The sequence below is a fragment of the Cupressus sempervirens genome, chromosome 3, assembly GCF_028749045.1.
Source record: "Cupressus sempervirens isolate cs-2001-9-10 chromosome 3, ASM2874904v1, whole genome shotgun sequence".
Taxonomy (NCBI): domain Eukaryota; kingdom Viridiplantae; phylum Streptophyta; class Pinopsida; order Cupressales; family Cupressaceae; genus Cupressus; species Cupressus sempervirens.
The window spans coordinates 691178269-691201430 of NC_143120.1; the positions used below are offsets into that span (position 1 = coordinate 691178269).

The 23162-nt window shown below is 34.6% G+C and overlaps 1 protein-coding gene across 1 annotated transcript in view; it reads left to right on the forward strand.

Annotated features, from left to right (window-relative positions):
• ABCD2 (ABC transporter family protein) overlaps positions 1–23162 on the forward strand; it is an 85865-nt gene that overhangs the window by 41830 nt on the left and 20873 nt on the right. The window contains exons 4-6 of the mRNA XM_089821482.1: positions 1909–2235; positions 2364–2528; positions 2981–3209. Coding sequence (XP_089677608.1) covers positions 1909–2235; positions 2364–2528; positions 2981–3209 — 721 coding nt within the window. The remainder of the gene's footprint in view (positions 1–1908; positions 2236–2363; positions 2529–2980; positions 3210–23162) is intronic.

A 23162-nucleotide genomic window follows, 5' to 3' on the forward strand; every position in this document is an offset into this window, starting at 1 on the left:
TTTCTCTATCCAAGGGCCTTATTCTACCTTCAACTCTCTTTTTGGTGCTCCTAATAGACATTAAAAGTTTGCAGTTTATGTCACCATTATTTTTCAATGACATCTCTTCTCTTGAGGATCCCCTAGCAAATATGGTGTTCCAGATTTCTATCTGATTTATATATTGTATCCATTGACATAAAATGAACTAGTACATTTCTGCGTGAATACATGTGTATCCAACAGACTGAGATTTACTTTGCTACCCAACTTCTCCTTGAGAGAATCAAAAAGATATCATGCTATCTTCTTTATATTATCAGGGACCATACTCTGAGAGCCTGGCAGACCTCTCTACCACTATTTTCAATGTGGTCGTCTTGCAAAAGATTCAAGAATCTTGTGCACTTTAGAGTGATTTTGTTCTTGTTGAATTCTCAGGTCAGTTTCAGAGTTTTACTAGTGAAATTGCATCATATTCACAGAAATCTCTGAATTCCCTGAGACTCCTGAGTTCTCCTTCCTATCTTCAACATTGCAAAATGTTAAGCCATTTGATGATTTGACACTTTGTTTAGAGTCTTAGAACAACTTGGTCTTTTTGTTCTCTTTTCCCTCTCTTTTAATGAGAACCATTAAAATTTCTTATTGAATGATCTGAATTTCTAAGGGAGCATTCATAAAGGGGTGGAGTTATCAACTAAAACCAATTGTTGAGTCATCGGTTGAGCATTAAGACCTTCCTTTTTCTTGGTGACTTTATCCTTAGTATGGATCTCCCAAAAAGCTTGGTACAGTTCTCTTCTGCCCCTTTTCCTTACCTTAAAGGTAAAGTCTTGTGTAATAAAGACCAAAGTTAGAGTTTCAAGTTTGTATTACTATAAGTTACCGGTTTGGGTTCGGGTACAAGAACTTGGTACACATGTTCGTGATTTGTTTTCATCATGGTTTGTATGAGCTTGTGTGTGTGTATATATATGCATCAAATATACAAAAAAAAAAGAGAAATATGCATAATTGTAAAACTAAATCATTTCATAGTATGAATCTATGATGCTTGATAACTGTATCCTTAAGTCACAGATCATATCTGGGTGATAACTATATCCTTCAAATTCTAAATCCTTGTCAAGTCAAAAAAATTAAAGCTTTGATACTAAAAGAACTATATTTCATCTTGCAACATCTCCATTTTTGTAGACTGTATTGTAGAAGAGCTTGAACAGAGGCTTAGCAATGTTCATACAACCCTGAATAGAGTTTTGCTAGTTTGAACTCTGTTCAGACTCCAGAGTGACTTGCAGCAAGCAAACAAAGCAATGAAAGAAGTTCCACAGTTTCTCTTCAAAGTACATACACTTCTAAATCATTTTTGTTTCTCTTTGTACTGAAGCACTGATATTTATTGAAGTCTAAGAAGTCAAACAGATATGTTTATAAAAACAGTTTATCATTATTCTTATTTTGGATGCCATGGGTCCCTAGTGGTCCAGGCGGGTCTGTGGGCAGTCCTCCCAGGCCCTTGCTGGATTCCCACAGGTCTGTGCTGGGTCCACACAAGGTTCTTGTTTGGACCTCTGGGTTCATCCGGGTCTGCAGCTCGGTCTGCACAGGTTCTATGTTCTGACTTGTGGGTCCGTCCGGGTCCACAGTTTTGCGGACCTGAATGGACCCACAAGTCTGAACATAGACCCGAACGAACCCACAAGTCCGGACACAGACCCTGTGCAGACTGAGCGCAGACTGATTTGCAAATCAGGACCCGGTTTGTACGCAGACCCAGTTGAAGGGTCCAGGGTGCAAATCAGCTAGCTATAAGTTGCTAAGGATGCTTTGCTAATAAAATTTGTGTACAATATGGTAATACTTATGAATTTTGCTTCCAATTCTGGAAGGCATCATCTAAGCAATGCTAATATTTTGATGCAGGTTTTTGTTCTGAGAGATTATGGAAAGGAGACTCTTGCTTTGAGATGGCGGGCTTGGATGACAAACTACTATTTAGACCGTTATTTTGAGAACCGGACCTTCTACAAGATACAATCGCAATCACTCATAGACAACCCAGATCAACGGATTGTTGATGATATTAGCTCATTTACTGGGACTGCTCTTTCATTTTCTTTGACACTATTTACAGCAGCTGTAGATTTGATATCTTTCAGCAACATTCTCTTTGGAATTTATCCACCATTGTTTGTGGTGCTTATTGTTTATTCTCTTGGAGGAACTGCTATCAGTGTCCTCCTAGGAAAGGTAAAACTAAATATGGGATAAACTGGTAAAGTCATAAGCTAATTGCTCTCTTTGACCTCGTAGTACTTCTGAATATGAGCTTTTACAAAACCTCAGTTGCTTATTCATCCACTCGTTTATTGCTGCAGGGATTGGTCTCCCTGAATTTTATGCAAGAGAAAAAGGAGGCAGACTTTCGATATGGGCTTGTACGCATCCGAGAAAATGCTGAATCAATTGCCTTCTATAGAGGCGAAGGGAATGAAATGCAGTTGCTTCTTCAGCGATTCAAAGAAGCTTTTGAAAATTTAACTGTAGGTTAAACTGTTATTACTTCATTATTTAACTCATGTATCCATGATAATTATTGCTAATTGTCTAAATGCAAGAAATTAAATTTTTGTATAATTGTGGAATTGAATATAGCTGGACTTCTAACTAATTTGAACTTTTATTCATTTATCCGTGATAATAATTGCTAGTTGTCTAAATGCAAGAGAAACTTTTTGAATAATTGTGGAATTGAATTTAGCTGCACTTCTAACTAGTTTGAACTGTGTAAATTTCTCATTTTCAGTTCTAAGGTTTTTATTTTTGAAGAACATGTATATCGTACTGGTCTACAACTCTATCCTACATCCTTATGTACCAAGGCTAAATAACTATTCTTCGAAACTTTGTCACACTATACTGTGGTATCAATTTATTTTTCATGTATATGTCAAGTCTCTCCCTGATATTGATTGCCTTTTTTTATTGCTTGCAGCAATTATTGATTTCATCAAGGAACTTGGACTTCTTTACTAGTGGTTACCGTTATCTCATTCAAATTTTACCTGCAGCAGTTGTGGCTCCTATGTATTTCTCAGGGAAAATTGAATTTGGAGTGATAAACCAATCCTACTCTGCTTTCAATCATGTCTTGGGAGACTTCTCTTTAATTGTCTACCAGTTTCAAGCTATTAGTGCTTTCTCAGCTGTTATTGATCGGTTAGGTATTTAATCGTAACTTACATTCTTCTTTTTCTTGTATTACCTTGGTGAACAAAATACGTCTATTGCAAAGTTAAACTCTTTGTGTTAGAATGCCCGATGATACAAGTTCTGAAATACGGAAATGTCATCATATATAAGGTCATGTTACAATATGCTATCTAGCTATTCTCTATTGATGAATGATATCACCAGAAATAGCATGAAATGTTTGGTACGTGCAATATCACAGGCACGCAAACAAGGAAACAAAATGCACAAAATACGACAAGTGAAACAGTATTATTGATTTGAATTGAGAATACCGAGGATTACAATCCAGTATGCTACTGATTGATCCACATTGGGTATCGATGTTGTACAATTACAGTCATACAGTGTCGGTGCAAGGATAAATTGCTGTTTGCATTGAATGTCTGATCAATTATAGTGGTCTCAGACGTCCAATAAGCTGCTGACTTTAGGTGCAAATTGTTTATCACAATATTGCCACCTCCACAATGCCAAGATGCTGATCGCTGCCATGATATTTTGAAAATGATTGTGATGCTCCCATTTTGTTCGCGTCTTATAGAGATTGCTGTATAATGAATATAATAATGTATCAATGTTCTAATGAAGTATTGCTCATGAATGCCGCCTCCTCTCCAAATGATATGAAAGTATCATTGTGATCCCTGTGAAGTATGAGATATTGAATTCTGATCACGAAAGGAAATGTGTGGCCCGTGAGCTGGCTATTGATATACACTGAGCTATACATGAAGATGCAGTTTGATGACAATACGTGTAATGCCCCCAACTAGGAGGTTATCAATTTTCAATGTCTAACAAACATTACTAGCCATCTAAATCAATTCCATTCAAGAAACAATGAATAGTTTATAATAGATTTGAGAGTTGACATATTTAAACCCGATTCCTTACTTCTGTCCTAAACTCAACCCTATAAAGGATGTGGACTAACTTGTCAGAGGGCACTGGCACCTATCTACAAGTAGGCATCCTCAAGGCATTGGGTCTCTATGTTCGTACTCATCTCGGGATTTCCCCTCAAGGCATTGAAAATATATATCCTTACCCGTCTTGGAATTCACCCATTGTGTGAGGATTTACTTCCGTATCTAATCTTATTACTACTCAGCTTAATGATGGGAGGAGTAGGTTTTATCTAAGTTGCCAAGACACCGCAATCATTCCCTCAAAGTTTACAGATTTATGCCCTTAATGGGTCGATGCCTGCAAACCGCTTAGGGTCGTTGATCCCCACCCTATCTTGGGACAAAGATCCATCGCCTGGAATTTATATAAGCCCCTTCTTGGTAACATTGCAGACTTCCCTTCTATAAATCAAATGGTAATAAGATTTGGGTATAATTTCTGTGTATAATTATATTTAATTTTTCTATCTTGAGTATGTACATCAATTATTGACAAGAGGTTCCAAGCACATACCTGACCCAATATATACATATAGAATAATTCTTATATTCCAAATATTCAGATTATATAATCCCAACTATATACCCCTGATATATAATTTAAATGTGTACTAATACGGTTTATTAGTATAAGCTGGTATCGATAACATTTAAAGAATTGGACCTTCAATTGACTTTGCCTTAAGAACTTATATTTGGATACAATAAGTACCGAGCATACACCTTGTGGATTAAATCCACTGCAATGAATATTTATTTACAGCTCTGTGTAACCCACCCTGAGATCTATTTACTTTTCAGCTGTGTCACAAGGTTCGCCGAATTTTCGGCACTAGGTTTAAAATTTGGCTAATCTATGAAAACACAATGGAGTTCAGAGAAGTTTGTGTCAAATTCTAATGCTTAAAAGTAGCTCGACCACCTTCTAAAAACGTAGATTTTTTCGCAGTTTTTTTATTTAAATAGCCTCCATCAGAGTAAAACGCATCAATGGATGGATGCCTTGGGAAAATATTTTCATAGTATTTCCGGCTGCTGGCAAACTCCATTGCTGGGAAATCATCAACGTTGCACCTTTAGTTGTGCGTAGCTAGACATCTGTTTAGTTGGGCATTTTCGGTTGTGGCTCTTGGCAATCATCTTCATCGCCCGTGGCTGTTGGCACTGCTAAAACTTGTTGCGGTTCCTTGGCAAGGTTAAGAAATCTGCAGCATTCATTTGCCAAAAAGACGCAAAGGTAGTCCGCCTTTAATTTAATGTTCTAAATTGTAACATTATGTATTCTTGTATGGTTTCATTTTTTATGTATTTTTTATTTTAGTTTTGTTGGTTTAAACTTTTACATAATTCATTTATGTATTAATAATAAATTGATTTTATTATTTTAAAAGTAAAAAATTTATACGAATTTTTTTTAAATTTGAATATTTAATATTTAATGTATTTTTATTTATTATTAATATAATTTACTTATTAATCTATAAATAAGTAGATTGAAACATTTTTTAAGTTTTATTATTTTTAGTTTGTTTTGCAAAGCTAGATTAAAAAAATTAATATATTGTTATTTTTATGTTTTAAAAGATATAGCTTATTTATTATATTTTATTAGTTTGTATTTGTATTTTGATATTTCAAAATAGAAACTAGTTTTATTTTAATTTGTTTTTTAAATTTGTAATAAAATTTTAATATATTTTACTTTATTATATATTTTATTTTAAAGTTATTTAAAAAAAAAAATTGAATTATTTAGTGTTCTTTTGGATCATACAGGTGGTAATTGAATGGCTCTCAAAAGATCAAACTCTAAAGTTCCTAAATATGTAATCAAAAACATCTTTGTAATCATCCTTTCACATGTTTCTAATGGTTAACATCTCATAAATGTAATATCTTTTTTTTGATGATTTCAAATCTCTTTTCTCATATTAAACTATTTGGATTATTTATCATATTTTTATTTATTTTAAAATTATGTAAGGTGAATTTCATAGTTGTCGAACTCGAACTAGAACCTTGTGACTTAGCTTTTCAGACTAAAGACTTTATTATTCCTTCTATATATATTCCAATGGCCATGTAATAATCTTTCTATTTAATAAGACCCACTGTACTGTATATATATTGTCACTCTCTAATACATCCTTCCATCAATACCCATATACTTTATTCTTCTTCCTATTCGACCCTCCTTTGGTATCTTCCTCAGGATCAGATATAATATACGAAGCTAATTCGTTCCTTTCTTGTCTCCCTCTGTGTTTGTTTCCAAGGAATGGATTTGATATTAAATATAAACCTTACAGAAGAGGTACCATGTTGCACTGTTTGAGAAAAGAGATACATCTCTTCCAATTTAGATCATCATATCTCGTGATGTTTAACAATCATTCGTTACTGCTGCTTAATTTCTTATTAGCTGCTATTCAAGTCGCTGTGCCTTCAATAAAGTGACGATAGTGCTATTGGTTTGTCTTCTAACAAATGATTTCATTGACCTTGATTGATTTATAATGGATCCCTTGATGGCATTGTTGACTTGGTCATGTGCGGTGGCATATTAATCTTTGGGATAACTTTGTTATTGTTAATAATAATTAACTTTGTTAATTAAATATATTGCTATGAACATATATTCATTAATTGTTGATTATTTATTTTAATGATCGATATAAATAAATAAATATTTATTTATTTATTTAATAATGACATCAAAATATATTAAAATAATATAATATATTTTATTAATTTATTGATTTATTTATTAAACATTAATTTTAGACAGGGCTATTACAATGTCAATGTTACTTATAGCAGATGAAAATTTATGTAGTGCACCATTATACTGCTCCCGGATCTGCCTTGTTATGTCAATGAAGTGTAGCTGTATAATGTTTGGCTGAGCCAATAGCCTATTATTGAGGCCACACAATATCTCAGATGAAGTTGTCTAATTTCTGATGCTCCATATGTACCAGTTCTGATTGAAGTTCCTTAACCGAACATATAGCGCTATATTGGATATTGCTGAGGATATGATCTCAGGTATATTATTGTTGAGTGTGAAGCAACCGCTAATTGAGCCAAGGGAACATTTTTAATCTCCAACTGATATCAATGCTGATCTACAAGCATGATGAATCACATGTATTAGTCCAATTAGGTCTTAAAGAGACCACCTAATTGGAGAAATAGCAGACTAGGGAGTATCTCACCTCCAAAATTGTAACTCCAATAGAATTTCCGAATAGGAATCCCAGTCACAAGAAAATACAAGGTTAAATGAGGGTAACGATCTTCTGGCAAGCTGATTTAAATACAAAACTCTAACACTACAATTCAAACAAGTCAGCCAATGCAAATGGCTGCTCTAATGCTAACAATCTAAATAGGTCCTAATGACAAAAAAGTGGCACACAAATGCGCCCTCTCAAATGGCTCCCCTTGCAAGGATAATTAGTTCACGAGGTACAAATTGAGCTAACAACAAGTTATAAGGGTGTTTGCTAAGGAGAGGATATGATAAGCTCACCTTCTTGGAATTGCTTGCCCATTAGTGATTCCAATTTGGATATATTCCAAAATTTGCTCTCACATGTGTCATCCTCAACTAGCAAGTCCTTTCACTTGATGAGATACTCATTGATGGTACAAGATTTGGGTTTCCTCTCCTTGAAATCAATGACCTCAATGGGTTCCAAAGCTAGTTTTTTTTCCTCATCAAGTTGCGGAAGCTCCTCTGGAATAGTGACTTGTTGTCCAAGAGCCTTCTTGAGGCAAGAGACACAAACATGTGTATCCTATTCCCTTTCGGAAGGTCCAACTCATATGTTACCTATCCTCCAAATTACACTATGAGGTTTATAGAAGTGAGGCTTAAGCTTCTTTGCTCTACTTCTCTTCAAAGAAGACTACCTGTGGGGCTGCAATCAAAGATAGACCAAATCTCTGGTTTTAAAACTAGGCTCGATTTAGCCTCAATCTAGATACATATTTTGTTGATTGTGGGATTATAGATTATCCTCGAAGAATTGCAGGATATATAGACTCTCTTGGAATTGTAGGAATCTTGCTGATCCACTTCTGCTACCACTTATTTAAATCCTTTTTCTCTAGGAAATATTGAAGACTATTGTTTGTCAGTCCTGACCACAAATTTTGTTCCCACCAAATATTGCTTGAACTTGGGCAATGTGTGCATGATAGCAAGCATCTCCTTATCATAGATTGAGTTGAGTCTCTTAGAACCCTTAAGCTTTAGGATTTCAAATGTGATGGGATGGCAATCTTGCATCAACACTGCCTTAATTCTCTCTTCTGATGCAACACACTCAAGAACAAAATATTAAGAGAAGTTGAACATTGCCAACACAAGACATGTACTCATTGTCACCTTCAACTTGTCGAAAGCTTATTGGGCTTCCTAATTCAACTAAATGCTCCTTTCTTCATGAGATTGGTCAAAGGAGCACCAAACCATGAGAATCTGATCTGCCTATAGTAATTGCATAACCCAATGAACCCTTGCAACTTTATAAGTGTCCTAGAAGTGGGCAAATCAAGAATTGCTTGAATCTTCTCTTGGTGCTCCTAAAGTCCTCCTGTATTGATGATGTAGTCCAAGTAGAAAATCTCCATCATGCAAAACTCACATTTTGATTTCTTTACAAATAAAGATTGCAACTCTACGATCCTCAATACCTCATCCAAATGCCTCAAGCATTCCTCCCAAGTCTTGTTGTTAACAAGTATGTCATCAAAGAACATCAATAGGAACTTTTGCAGTTACTTGTTGAAGATGTAGTTCATGCAAGACCGGAAAGTGGCATGCGCATTGGTCAAATGAAAGGACATGATGGAGAACTCATAGACCATACTGACATTGAAAAGTTGTCTTATGCACATATTCGTCCCTTACTTGAATCTAATGGTACCTAAAACAGAGGTCAATCTTTGAGAGTGCCACATGAAGCTCATCCAAGAACTCATCAATTCTTTGGATGGGGTACTAGTTCGTGATTGTCTTCTTATTCAACACCTGGTACTCTATATACATCTTGAGAGTCCTGTCCTCCACCAACCGCACCGGAGATGCGAAGGGGCTTGAAATAGTCTTGATGTGCTGCATGTCAAGAAGCTCTTGAATTGCCTTCTCTATTTCATCCTTGAACTTCTTGGGTTGACGGTGATGAAGCCCAAACATTTTTGCCTCCATTTGAGAAATAATGACGGAGACTTGATAAATATTGTTGAGGCCACTCAAGAGATTGTTCAACTTCAACATTGATGATAAAACTAAGAGGCCAATTATGAAGAGTTTAGGTCTATACAATTGGATATGGCTATATATATTTATGCTGCATATGATGAAATACAATAAAAAAGAACCCAGAGACAAAATGATAAACATTAGTACATAGCGATACCACATCAAGTCACAACAAAGTTCTTACTTTAGAAAGAAATCAAGGCACATACGGTGATAATATAGAGCCTCGATTCGAGGATTAAGTGATTGAAGTTAAGACTGTAATGATTATATTCTTCAGTATAGTTGACACTCTAGCACAACAGAGTATATGAAGACAAACTTGTGTACTTTCAAAGTTTGCAACTAATGACAAAGTTCAAACAAAGAGATGTTTGTATCAATTTATATGCTTTGACAGATTGGTGTACATATTTTTAGTGGAGAAAAGAAACAGAGTTGATAATATCATTCTGCAGTTATAAAGAAATAAAGTAGTGATTAAAAGTTTATGCCATGGAAAATGATGAAGCACTGTGAAGGTCCCACTGGGATTTAGTAATTTGGCAATTAATGTAGAAGAATGCTTATCCAAATGCATAATATATACCAATGAATGAAATAATGCCAATCTAAATCAATTCTTGTCCAGATGTAGTGTTGAAGGCTTCTAAAGGTATCGTCATAGAGAATATGCGGTGAGTTTTATGGCTATGGCTGTAAATAAACTCAATCCTAATCTAAACTCGCCTAGCGAATGAAAAGTATAATCAAACATTCCAAATACTTGCGATAACATAAGATTGTTGAACGACAGTGAATCCCTAATAATACACATGATAAGTATGCACGATATATAAAGGATGCTATGCGATACATTCCACCCAAGTCTGAGTGAAAGAACTGTTGTGAGAGCATGATAGGCACCAAACCGGTGATGACACAATGACTTGAAAACATAGAAGAAGTATAGCTTGCCCTGGAAACGAAGTGATTATGTAGGATCATATCGCTGATTCCGCACAATAAAGGTATCGGTAGCAATTAAAAGCTTGAGTTATAAGCACGGGATATAGTCAACAAGGAATAAATTGTAGAAGAGGATTGATCTGACAGAGAATGAAAGCCGTTAGATATCAAAAGAATGGAATATTAAACATATGAGCATTTGAATTTTTCAAAAGTCTGGCCTAATATTTTGAACGATGCATCTCTAGATTGAGTCAGTTTGAAGAAAATGCTGAAAGTAAATTCATGTTTCAGAAATATTGCAAATCCAAACCATTAAAAACGACAAACTGTTCGGTGACAATATATGCCAATTCGCATGAAGTTTTCATGGTTCTTTAAGGTAGCCAGTGGTGTGTGTTTTCACGTCTTAGAATAGTTGGATATTCAGAACAAAAATAGTGAGCATTTAGAGGCATATCGAGTGTGTGCACAGAAGAGTTATAGGAGCGATCTTTTGGCATTTGTTTCGAACCATCACCAACAAGAATACTCCAACTTTCGCTGATAAACATAATAGAAATAATACTAATAGACAGATTCCAAATTATTCTTCTAAGTAGTAAGTTGGAAAATATGACCTGTTAATTCTCGGTTAAGAAAACACATACTCTTTTGAGTATAGGTTTAATGTCTATTCATTAGTATATATTAATATATAAATATGACAGGCAATGAAGAAAGACACACACATTCAACACATTCAACATTCAATAAGAAGAAATATTTGACATGCACTTGTAAGGAGGAAAAAGGGGTGTAAAGATGGCTTTGTAATATAAATCTATTTATTATAATTAAATAATAAATAGAATCTCTTTTTGCTTTTTTTTATTAAAAAGACATGGAGATTTAAACTGCAGTTGATTCGTCCTTTATAATCATTTGAAAAATTTTGTAAACAATTTAAATGTCAAATAAGTGGAAACGATCATTTAGCATCTTAAATGTGATCATCATAGATATAGTGAAATATCAAATTGTTTCTATATTTGTGTCCAGTTGGTCTCCCTATCATAGGAGTTAAAGTTCAATCTGGACTAATTTAAGATTGCATATATGTTTTATCTGTAGCATCTTGATTACTAAATTGTTGACACTATAAGTGCATAGAATTTCATAAAGTTGTACGTGAAAATCTTCATTGTAGTTGACTCTGTTGCTTGAATAAGCAAAGGCATTGGGCTTTTGAATCATTGAAATATTACAATTGGATTTATATTTGAAGTCAGAAAATCTATATCTTCATTCTTACAAACATCAAATCCATTATTGAGTAATATTATACAAAACATTCATTCTGTTCAAACATTCAACATTCAACTTTATTTTGATCGAGTTAAGGACTTTGCCAACTGAAGAACTCACCAAAGCTTAAATTGCTATAGAAAATCCTTGAGCCAAGCAGTTAGCGTTTAAGGTGAAGGTCTACTTGCCTAGGTGTAGCAGAGCCTAAAGTGCAAGGGAATCAAGGTGATTTTTGCTCTTTGGACAAAATTGATGGTGGAATCTAGTTGGAGAATTGATAAGCTCCTAGATTTCCAATCCATGGTTTTGAGAACCAACAGACAGTAGGGAGTTGTGATGATTGGGATGGCTCCTTACTCCAACTCATTTGTGTTCTCAAAGTCTGAGGTAGTAGGTACCCTTGGGGGAATATCGATGAAAACCAACTTGTGCTTGCCTAACACTGATTGAAGCTTATTGTTGTGATAGTGAGTGTACTAGCCACTCAAGGACTTGGATGAAACCAAACATTATGCTGCCCATACAACATCGTTGTGTCTAAAAGTTGCCTCCATATGCTTGGTTGAAGCCTCTCTACGACCTTCATTGGACATTCCTTGCAAAGCCACTTTTTCCATCTTCCTTGAATGGGAATTCCAATTTTTTGAAACTTTGTGTACTTGTCAAGAGTCTCTATCAATCAAATTCCCAAATGACGTCTGTGTCATCCAAGTTCACTGTGAAGAAGTCATTTGTAATTGTGTAGTTTTGCATGGTGATGCTCAACCATGGTACCAAGTGTACACAGGGTAGGAGAAAGCCTCATGCCACCTTGACCTTTAACCCTTCATGCTCTAGTGCGTGCAATTCCCTCTTGGCTGCTAGGGATGAATTGATGAAGTTGAGTGTGGCTCCACTATTGAGCATAATGACAGATCATTACCCTTGAAGCATGCCATATACTTTGAGTCCATTGCATCATGGAGTTCGAGAAAGAGCAACAATGGTACCATCTTTCCTCACAAGTGTAGCAATCTTCTACGCATGAGGTGTCTCCTCATCATGCTCCTCAGGTTCCTTGATCGCCTCCTCACTCTCAGACATCACCTCAATGTACGTAATCTTTCCCTTGCCAAGGCATTTGCAACCTAGTCCCATGGCTCTTAACTAGAGAGAAAGTTTCCTTCTCAGGTCTTGACATATGGCCTCATCCATTAGGATCTTATTCTAAAATGGTTTCTTGTTTTGGTCCATTTATGGTAGATTTCTTTGGGTATGTTTCTTGGAAGTTGACGTTGACATGTCACGTACATTCTTTATTGCCTCAATGAGTGTTTAAGGGTGACGAGTCACCCAACCCTTCAAAAGATCCATTAAGCCATCCATAGAAACTGCTACCAGTCTTCTCTTTGAGATACCAACATTCAAAGCCCATGGAAATTTGCAATATAGCTATCTGCAGATTCTCCTTGCCTCAGTTGTGCCGAGTCCTTAAAATTGAGCTTCAGGTCCCTCTCATCAAATCTATCATTGAGCCTCTCCATAAAGTTGGCATAGAAAATGATTTGGTCTTCTCCAAGTGTGACCAATCCATGATGCTACCATTTGTGAGTGATCCTTTTGAGCTGAAGTGCTGCAAACTTGATTGCTTCAACCTCAGGCATAGGAAAGAACTGAAAATGTCTCCCACTTTTGCACGCAAGCTCCAGATGTAGATTTCTTGAATCTAACGTAAAAAGGAAGGTTCAACTTACCAATTCTCAGATTTAGATCATTATTTTAGCTTCCATTACCTTTGGAGGGTGGAAATCTCATTGTTAATTCAATATAGTATTTAAGAGCCAATTCAGGGTTGAGGCCTCCATCAAAACAGTGTTGTTTGAGGTGTTCTTGCATTTCCACCAATGAGAGAGTTTGGTCCCCCTGCTTCTTAGTCCTTTGAGGGAAAGTTGGCATCAACAACCTTGTATTGTATTGTTGGATGTGTGATCTACCATTAACTAAATCATCACCATGGCCATTATTTTATCCATTAGTTCCATTCCTCCTCTTTTCTTCCAAGTGCTAGAGGGTTTGGCCAATTTGATAGCATCGTCTTGGTGCATCCCCCATCCTATCTAAGGAATGCAATTTTCTTCTTCGATAGACTTTGAGGTCATTTCTCATCAACCTCCACCAGATAGGCTGGCATGATCACCAGCGCTAATACCATTGCAATATTCTAGGCATGCAAACACAATATAGGAGCAGAAAAACAATGATATCAATTTGAATTCAAAATGCTGAGGATTACAATTCCTTCTATTACTAATTGATTAGCGTTGGATATTGATGTTGCCCTTTGGTTGATCAGGGATAGTGTCTGCAGACCTCCAAGAAGCCATTGACTTTAGGTGTGAATAATTGATTAGGATATTTGCCACCTCTATGATGCCAAGATGTTGATCACTGCTATGATATAATGCAACAATTGTGATGCTCCGCTGTTGATTGCGACCCTTGTAGAGATTGTTGTATGTTGCATATAATCATGTATTAATATTCTGATCAAGTATTATTGATGGATGTTGTCGACTAGGAAAAGGAACATTAGAAACTAAGTTACCAGATTTGTTTTTGGAGGTAACAAAGTCTGGATTGGTTTTGACTAAAGTCTGGTCTTGATCAAATTGTTTGTAAAGTCTGCCATAGTTTGTCAAATTGGCCCAAAGTCTGCCATATGGACCTAGGCTGAATTTAGGTGAATTTCAAATGCAGTAGCAAGACTTGTTAGAAAGTAGCTGCAACTATGTGGGGGGGTGGGGGGTGGAATCAGTTGTGTGCCAATTATACCTTAAATCCAACTTCAATAACCAAAACAATGAGCACTGCCAAGAGATAAAACATGCACAATAACACAATAATTTGTTAACTAGGGAACCCCTCGATCAGAGGGAAAACCCTGGTGGGGATGGCACCCACAAGATGATGTACTAATATAAAAGTTCCTCGCGAAAGGATGTGACTTTGTTAGGAGACAATTACAATACAATTAGTACATTAGTCCCTGTTAGGAGACTTTGAACCTTGTCAGAAGGTCCTAGCCATGTTAGGAGCATGAAGAAAGACAACTGAGCACACTATCCAAATTGCTTCAGCAACTGTATACAACAGGTCTTCAGGATAACAAATCCAAGGAGTGAACTGGCCAAAACTACAACTCAATTGCCAATATAGTTCGTTTAAAGTTCCCAAACCAACATCAACTCAATCCTTTCCTTTCTTAGTCTTTTAGTGGTAGTGCCTATTAATGATATATGTTTTTCAAATGGCAGCGACCTCTTATATTTATAATGATCATCATGTCTATTCGTTAATTTAATAATTAATATAATAACAGATATAATCGTAGTTATCTCTAAAATATATATATCATTATTATATTCATTTTTCTTATATAACAATAAACTTATATCTTATATGTAATGAACATATATATATATATATATATATATATATATATATATATATATATATATATATATATATATATATATATATATATATATATATATATATATATAGGTTTATTTGACTGAAGCTACCAAACACCAACACTCCCTTTTAGTTAGGGAGGATAAACATGACAAATATAACAAATATTAGGAATGGCAAACTAAGGAAACCTTTTATATATTCATAGGTTTATCTGACTGAAGCTACCAAATACTAACACTCCCTCTTAGTTAGGGAGGATAAACACAAGACAAATATAACAAATATTAGGAATGGCAAACTAAGGATACCTTTGATTAGAAGGTTTCCACTATGAGTATTGGCCTTCCAAAATATCAGCACATGATATTCGTCAAATACTCTCAAGTTACATTTGATATTGTGAGTATTGGTCTTCTAGAATATCAACACACGATATTCACCAAGTACTCAAATAAGGTTTGATATCACCTCTGATATCATGAGTATTGGTCTTCTAGAATATCGACACATGATATTCATCAATTACTCAAAAATGTTCGATATTACATCCAATATCATGAGATCTAATATCATGAATATTGGTCTTCTAGAATACATGGTATTTACCAGTTACTCAAAAATGTTTCATATCACATTTGATATTATGAGTATTGGTCTTCCAGAATACATAATATTCACTAATTGCTCTTTGAATAATGGCCTTCTTGAATGTTGAGATGCAAGATATTCACCAAGTACTATGAGTAATGGGCTCTAGGACATCAAGTCGCATGATATTGACCAAGTACTCTGTGTAATGACCCTCTAGAACATCAATTTGCATAACATTCACCATGTATTTAAATAATGTTTATAAGGTGTCTACGCACACATTCTCATAATGCGTACCATATAAACATACACCATGCAAAGTATAATCTATCATGATCTGCATAGACATTGTAAGATATCCATCATAATAGAAAATTATGCTATTGTAAGATCATCAACTTTTAATAGTTTCTGCAAATACAAGTGATGATCATTTGAAAGTCAAAATTAAGCTATTGTAAGATCGTCACCTTTCAATAACTTCTGCAAATACAATTGATGATCATTTGGAAGTCATCACCTCTTCATGAGCTACACAGGGGGTAGGCCTATCAAAATTTGGTCACTCATATGGATATTCAGACTCTCTCTAAAAACCAATCTTCTGAGCTCCTCATCCAAAGTTGCCTTTGACGAAGTGTCAGACTCCCTCTGAATTTGATATCGATCTCCCTCTTCCTCCAAGAACACACTCCATTAGCTCTTATACTACAGATTAAAATAAAATAAGAAAGAAAATAATATAGTACTCAAAGAATACTTATTTCTCTAAATATCCTTTAGAGGTAGTCTCTCTAGAAATGGTTTCTCTTCATGATATACTTGGATCACTCATACTAATTTTCATGTTGTCTTTGTGTCTGCCTGACCATACACGTTGCCACTTGAACAAATGACTCGGATCAATTTCATATCTTGAAGTTTTGCACAAGACAAAGTCATATCACGTCTGATCTATATACTGTAGTATGCTCACTTCTTTCTTTTCAGAATACTTCCCAAATGCATCTATCCAGTAATATCTCTTTCATATTCTTTTATTACATCAGATTATATTCACTGTGAAAAAATCTGTCACATATGCTCTGCCTTTTAGACATGAGTATAGTTTATATGCTTATCACTCATCTTGAACATCCACTATAAGTCTGTTAAACCGCACAATTACCGGCATGCTTGTTTATGAACAAACTGTCTTGTTAATGCATCGTTAGGCACTGCTTCACTTCATCAGTTGATTTTAATAAATATTTAATTCATCACATAAGACAAAATTCCCTTATCTTTAGACTTGGCAAAGAGTTGTTTGCAGAAAATGATTCAATCAACTTTCATCCCTTTGCTCATGAATAATCTCTTCTAGTATACTGCAATAACTTCATTTATTTCCTACCAGCACTATCTTCTTTAACTCTTCTTATATCTGTCTTCTTTATTCACTTCAGACGTTCCACACATATCTTTGCAAATGACTGAATATATATAAATATATATGGTAAAGAGTTATGTCTTTTGATAAATGGGATGTCTCTTACAGCCTTTTCAATTTAATTATTCATAATCACATGAGATTTTATTTATTAATTAGTTAATTTAATTATTATAACTCTATGAATCACAGTCGCATTAGTCTCCATTATTATCGCACACATATTTGTTTGGGCATACAAGACTGATTTCACCATTACTCTTCATTGGGACTTTAATGCTACCTTTATGTTCGCTTTGTTTGTAACTGATGAGATGTATAATTTTACTCCATTTGAATGCTGACAGGATTGTCATTTGCTATATAAGGCCAACATCATGATAGAAAGCATCAAATGTACAATTGAAATCTCTGGTCATTCTTTCCATGCCTTTTCGCCGGTTGCTCCCTGCTTTCCAATGTTGCTTTCTAGTCCCATAACAGACATTTAAAACCACCTAAGGTGGATGCCTATTATTGTTTAGTTGACGCACAATCTTTGGCTAACATGGATTGTTGTGTTGGCTGACTAAAGTTTTACAATTCTTATCTCCCTTCCTCCTTTTCTCCTGTCTTGTTCTTTTATTTTTTTTAGTTTTATCTCTACCTTTTCCTACTTGTATCCTAGCTTACTTTACTTTTGTTTGTACATGACTTCTATCCATGTGAATAAATTGCTGAGTATCAGTGAACAGTTTTCCTCCAATATGCTTTGAATTAGGTGTGCCTCCAAATGACAAATGGCTGTAGACAGATCTTTTCTCCTGTGCATGATCCACTGTTAATTGTTCTCTCCCTTTGTATGTTCCACTAGATGTATTTTGCTGCCATCATACCATGTAATAATTGTTTGAACAAAAGTCACATAAGTTCCAGTTCAACTAATTAATCACATGGTTTTTTAAAGTTTCAGTGATCAGTCACAATTTCACAACCATGAATTCCAGTTGCAGTGAACAATTACCTTCAAGCTGCTTAGACTTTATAGAAGGAACCTGACTTTGATACCATGTTAGTTTTTTAGGATTGCTCCAAGTGTTTTTCACTGTCTATTCATTAATCTAATAATTAATATAATAACAAATATATATATATATATATATATAAACATCAACATCCTCTGCACAAACCAAGGAAACAACTTTCCTGTATACCCTAGCCAAATAACTAATTAGATCGGCCTTTTAGGGCTTTCCATAATACAATAATTACATAGGACCTCATTAAGATATTATGTTAAGGTTTTGACATGTTACAATGCAATTTACAATTTCCAAAATAATTACCAATACAAAAGTTGGCTGCCAGTGAACATGTTGCACGTTACACTTCATCGACCTTCCCAAAATTATCTTAAAGATGTGCTATCATGAACATATCATCATAAACATGTCTTCAACCGCGATTGAAGCTTGCTAACCTTAATTCCATCTCGCTCATAAGTTATAGCCAAATATCTGCAACATGTTTTATTGCACACTGGCCTACTACCAGTCTTAACAAAATGATTTGTAGCTTACGTGATTTTCAATCCAAACATACACAAACACAAATGTAGTATTTGAACACATTCATGAAGATGATTGTAAGCTCGCATAGCTTAATTTGTTACATCCCAACTTTGCTAACCAATCCAACTTCTGTGATGTACAATACCCTTGTCTATCATTTACCAAAACATATATATGTTGACATCAATGACAAACTTTTCATCATTACAACTCATATGCAGCATATCCAATTGCCAACCACTTATGTAATCATAACGATCTCCTCCTCTGACATTGGTGGCAACATATGATGAAAAAATCATCAATCCAAAAAGAAATACTACTTCTTGAACAATCTTCCCAAGAGTTAATCAACTGAACACATTTTTTTGAAAATCCTCAACATATACAACCTATACATGCTCTAATATATCTGCTACTCCCCCCCATAGGTATTACTCTCCCCCTTGGGTTTTTATGTATTATTCTCCCCCATGGACATCAATGACAAAGGTGTTAATATGCCAATTTGAGAATCCGAAGTGCTCTCATTATTGTACTTGCATTGGATCATCATCAAGCCAATCATACCAAGTGCCAATAGATACCGTTATATCAAAATATTGACTGGAGTTCTTGAATTAACTATGCCCAAAGCGACCACTCCCCCATAGGAGTAGTATCAAGCATCAAATCCAGATGTATGAATGGTGCTTTGATTATCCTAGACTAATGCAATTCTGCATCAACTACTTTGAATTAGGTGGGGACATTACCCCAAACATACCTCTAAGGTATCCAAATCTATTCTTAGTCAATGGTTTATTAATCTGCTATTTGTTCTTTTGTACTGACATATTCCAATCTGATTTCCTTTTCTGCAATTTTTTCTCTTCGAAAATGCTACTTTATAGAAATGTGTTTTTTTTTGTGATGATAAAATTGAATTCCTTGACATGCTTACTGTACCTGTGTTATCACAATGTATAATAATAGGTTTTGAAAACTCAACACCTATATCCTTCAGCATTTTCTTCATCGATATGGTCTGATTACATTTGTTTGTTGCCGCTACATTATTTTGCTTCTGTTGTAGATAGTGAAATGCAATCTTGTTTCTTGCTTAGCCAAAAAAAACAATCTTCCTCCTAAAAAGAATGCACCACCACTTGTGCTCTTCCTATTATCAACATTACCTTCCCAATCAGAATCAGTGTTTGCACATAAAGTAAAATCATCATACCTGTGATACCATAACTCGAAATCTGATGTGCCCTTCAAATATTTGAATATCCTTTTCACTACTACTAAATGTGTCTCTTAAGTTTGCTTGAAATCTTGCAACAATCCCAAAGACATTTGCTATGTTTGATCTTGTGTGAGTTAAATATTACAATCCTCATATCTTTGATTTGTACCTTGTTTGCATAGCACTAGCAGACTTATCCTTGCTTGATAAACTGTAACCATAGTTGCTCCAACTGGCTTACAATTCTCCAATCCAAATCTTGTTAAAAGATCCTTTAGATACTTGGTCTATGATATGAAAATTCTATCCTTATTCTGAGTTATTTGCAATTCAAGAAGTATTTCATTTCACCAATCATACACATTTCAAGCTCATTCTTCATTTCTTTACAAAGATTCTCACTAGTCTCATCATTGCCTCCAAAAATACTATCATCAAAAAATACAACAATGATCAGTAATCCATCTGAATTTGTCCTTAAGCACATGTTACTATTTGCATGACCTTTCTTGAATCCCAAGCTTAGTAATTGTCTATCTAACCTTGCATACCATGCTCTAGGTGCCTATTTCAATCTATATAATGCCTTCTTCAATTCGTAAACCATGTCTTTGTCTTCTGTGAGTAGAAAACCCTCAATTTGTTCAATATAGACTTCCTCCTCAAGATTGCCATTCAAAAATGCTGACTTAACATCCATCTGATACATCTTGAAGTTTTTGTTAGATGCATATGCTAAGAACATTCTCACTGCTCCAATCTTGCAACTGGGGCAAATGTTTTTTCAAAATCAATTCTTTCTTGTTGTGAGTATCCTTTGCATACCAATCTTGCTTTGTTTCTTATTACTTCACCTTGATCATTCATCTTGTTTTTGAAAACCCATTTAGTAACAATAACATTCTTGTTTTCAAGTCTAGGGACTAATTCCCAAGTCTTGTTCTTCTCTATTTGATCAAGTTCTTCTCTCATAGATTTTATTTAGTTTTCATCTTTGCATGCTTCATCTGTAGCCTTTGATTCAACCTGTGATATCAAACATATTTCCTCTCTTATTTTTTTTTTCTTGTCAATATTCCCTCACATTTCTACTGCCAATTATTTGTTCCTCTAGGTGATTCTTTACAACATACTTAGGTGTCCCTTGTCCTTCTCTAGGTTCCTATTTAGGTTCCTTAATCTATACCTGTATATCATTATCCATCTCAAAGAATTGTTTTTGATTTGTATTCTAATTATTTGGTCTCTTACTTGTACTAGCTTCATTGTTTGAACCATAATCAAGTATTATTTCTTGTATTTGGAACTTTTCATCAACTTTTACATTTGCACTTTCAACTATAGTCTTCAATCTCTTATTATAACATCTATATGCTTTTCGAAAGAATAACCAAGAAATATGCACTCATCACTTCTAGGATCAAACTCCCGTATGAAATCTTCTCTCTTATACAACATTTGCTTTCAAAGATTCTAAAACATTTCACATTAGGTGTGTGCCCAACCCAAACCTCATAAGGTGTCTTATCAGTTCTTTGTGTGATCCAAACTTTGTTCATAGTGTATACTTTTGTTGTAACTGCTTCTCTCTAGTACATATGTGCTACATTCCCTTCTAGAATCACCACTCTAGCTGCTTCACTTACTGACTTGTTCGTTCTGCTATCCTATTTTGTTGTGGTTTTTTAGTAGTTGAAAGTTGTCTTTTGATTTCATTTTCTTCACAAAACTTGTTAAATTGATTTGATATAAATTCTCCTCCTCTATCAAATCTTAACATTTAATTCTCAATACAAATTCATTTTCAACTTTAGCCTTGAATATTTTAAACTTGTCAAAAGCTTTTGATTTGTCACTTAGAAATGCTACCTACATCATTCTTGTAAAATCATTAATGAAAAAAATGAAGCACCTTTTACCATAGAATGCTCGTCTTTGTGGGTCCACACAATTTTGTATGAACAATCTCCATCTTTTTTGATGTAGTGAATATCTTGCTTGGAATGAATTCTTCTTCTATTTACCCATCACACGTTCCTTGCACACCATGTTAGATAGTTTCAAAATCTTTGGTAGATTTCATACTTTATTATTGTTACTTACCTTCACAATGTTATCAAAGTTTATATGAAAAAATCTTTTGTGCTATAACCAACTATCATCAACTCTACAACCAAACAATTTATTTCAGTAGGATTCAAATGAAAGACATTACCTCTAGTTCTTGTACTTGTTCCAATCAGTTTACCTTTTCCTATTCTTGATCGTACATGTCTTCTTAGTGAATTGCAGATGATATCCCCTATCAACAAGCCGTCCAACACTCAACAAGTTATGTTTGAATCCATCAACAAAATAGACATCCTCAGTGTTAGTTTTACCATTAAGTGTAATAGATCCTTTTCTTTTAATAAGACATGGAGCATTATTAGCAACTCTAACTACTCCACCATCATAGCTTCTAAATTGAACAAACTTTTTTCTATCATTTGTCATGTGATGCAAGCATCCACTAGCTATAATCCAATCAGACTTTTTCTTCTCTACATGCGATACACGTGCTATTTCTTCTTTGACATGAGTTTCTTCCTCTTTAGCAACAAATCCTATCTCATCTTCATCATCATTGTCTAAGAAGTTTATCTCTTTGAAATCATACTCATCATCACTAGCATAAAAGCAATCTTTTGGAAATTTTGACTTGTAAGGCTTTCTAGGTTTCACCTTTCTCTCTTAGGACATTGATATAAAAAAGGACCAAATTTTTTGGAGTGCCAACAAGAAAAAGCTTTCTTACCTTTAGATTATCTCTTTACAATTAATCAAATGGCTTCATCAATCTTCTTTTCTTCTTCGTGCATTTAAGCCCATTTTCTAGCATAATCATCATTGGTATATCTTTATGCACAAGTAGCTTTAAAAGCAATCTCAAATCTAGGTAGATTAGGCTTCAATCTAGATTCAAATGCCAATCAAAATTTCTCTATTAAAATCTTACATAGTTGGAATTACTTCTTCTATTGCAATCACCTTAGTATCATAAGCAGGGATTAATGATCTCAAAATTTTGTAACATACCTCATCTTGCGATATGGTTCCTCAACCTTTTATGCCTGCAACAATCTCAGTGATCCCTTAAACATATGACTTAATTGATTCATCTTCTTGCATCTTTTCATTTTCAAGCATGTTTTTCCACTTTTGTAGCCTAGACTTCTTTACATATTGATCTCCTTCATAAAGTGCTTCGAAC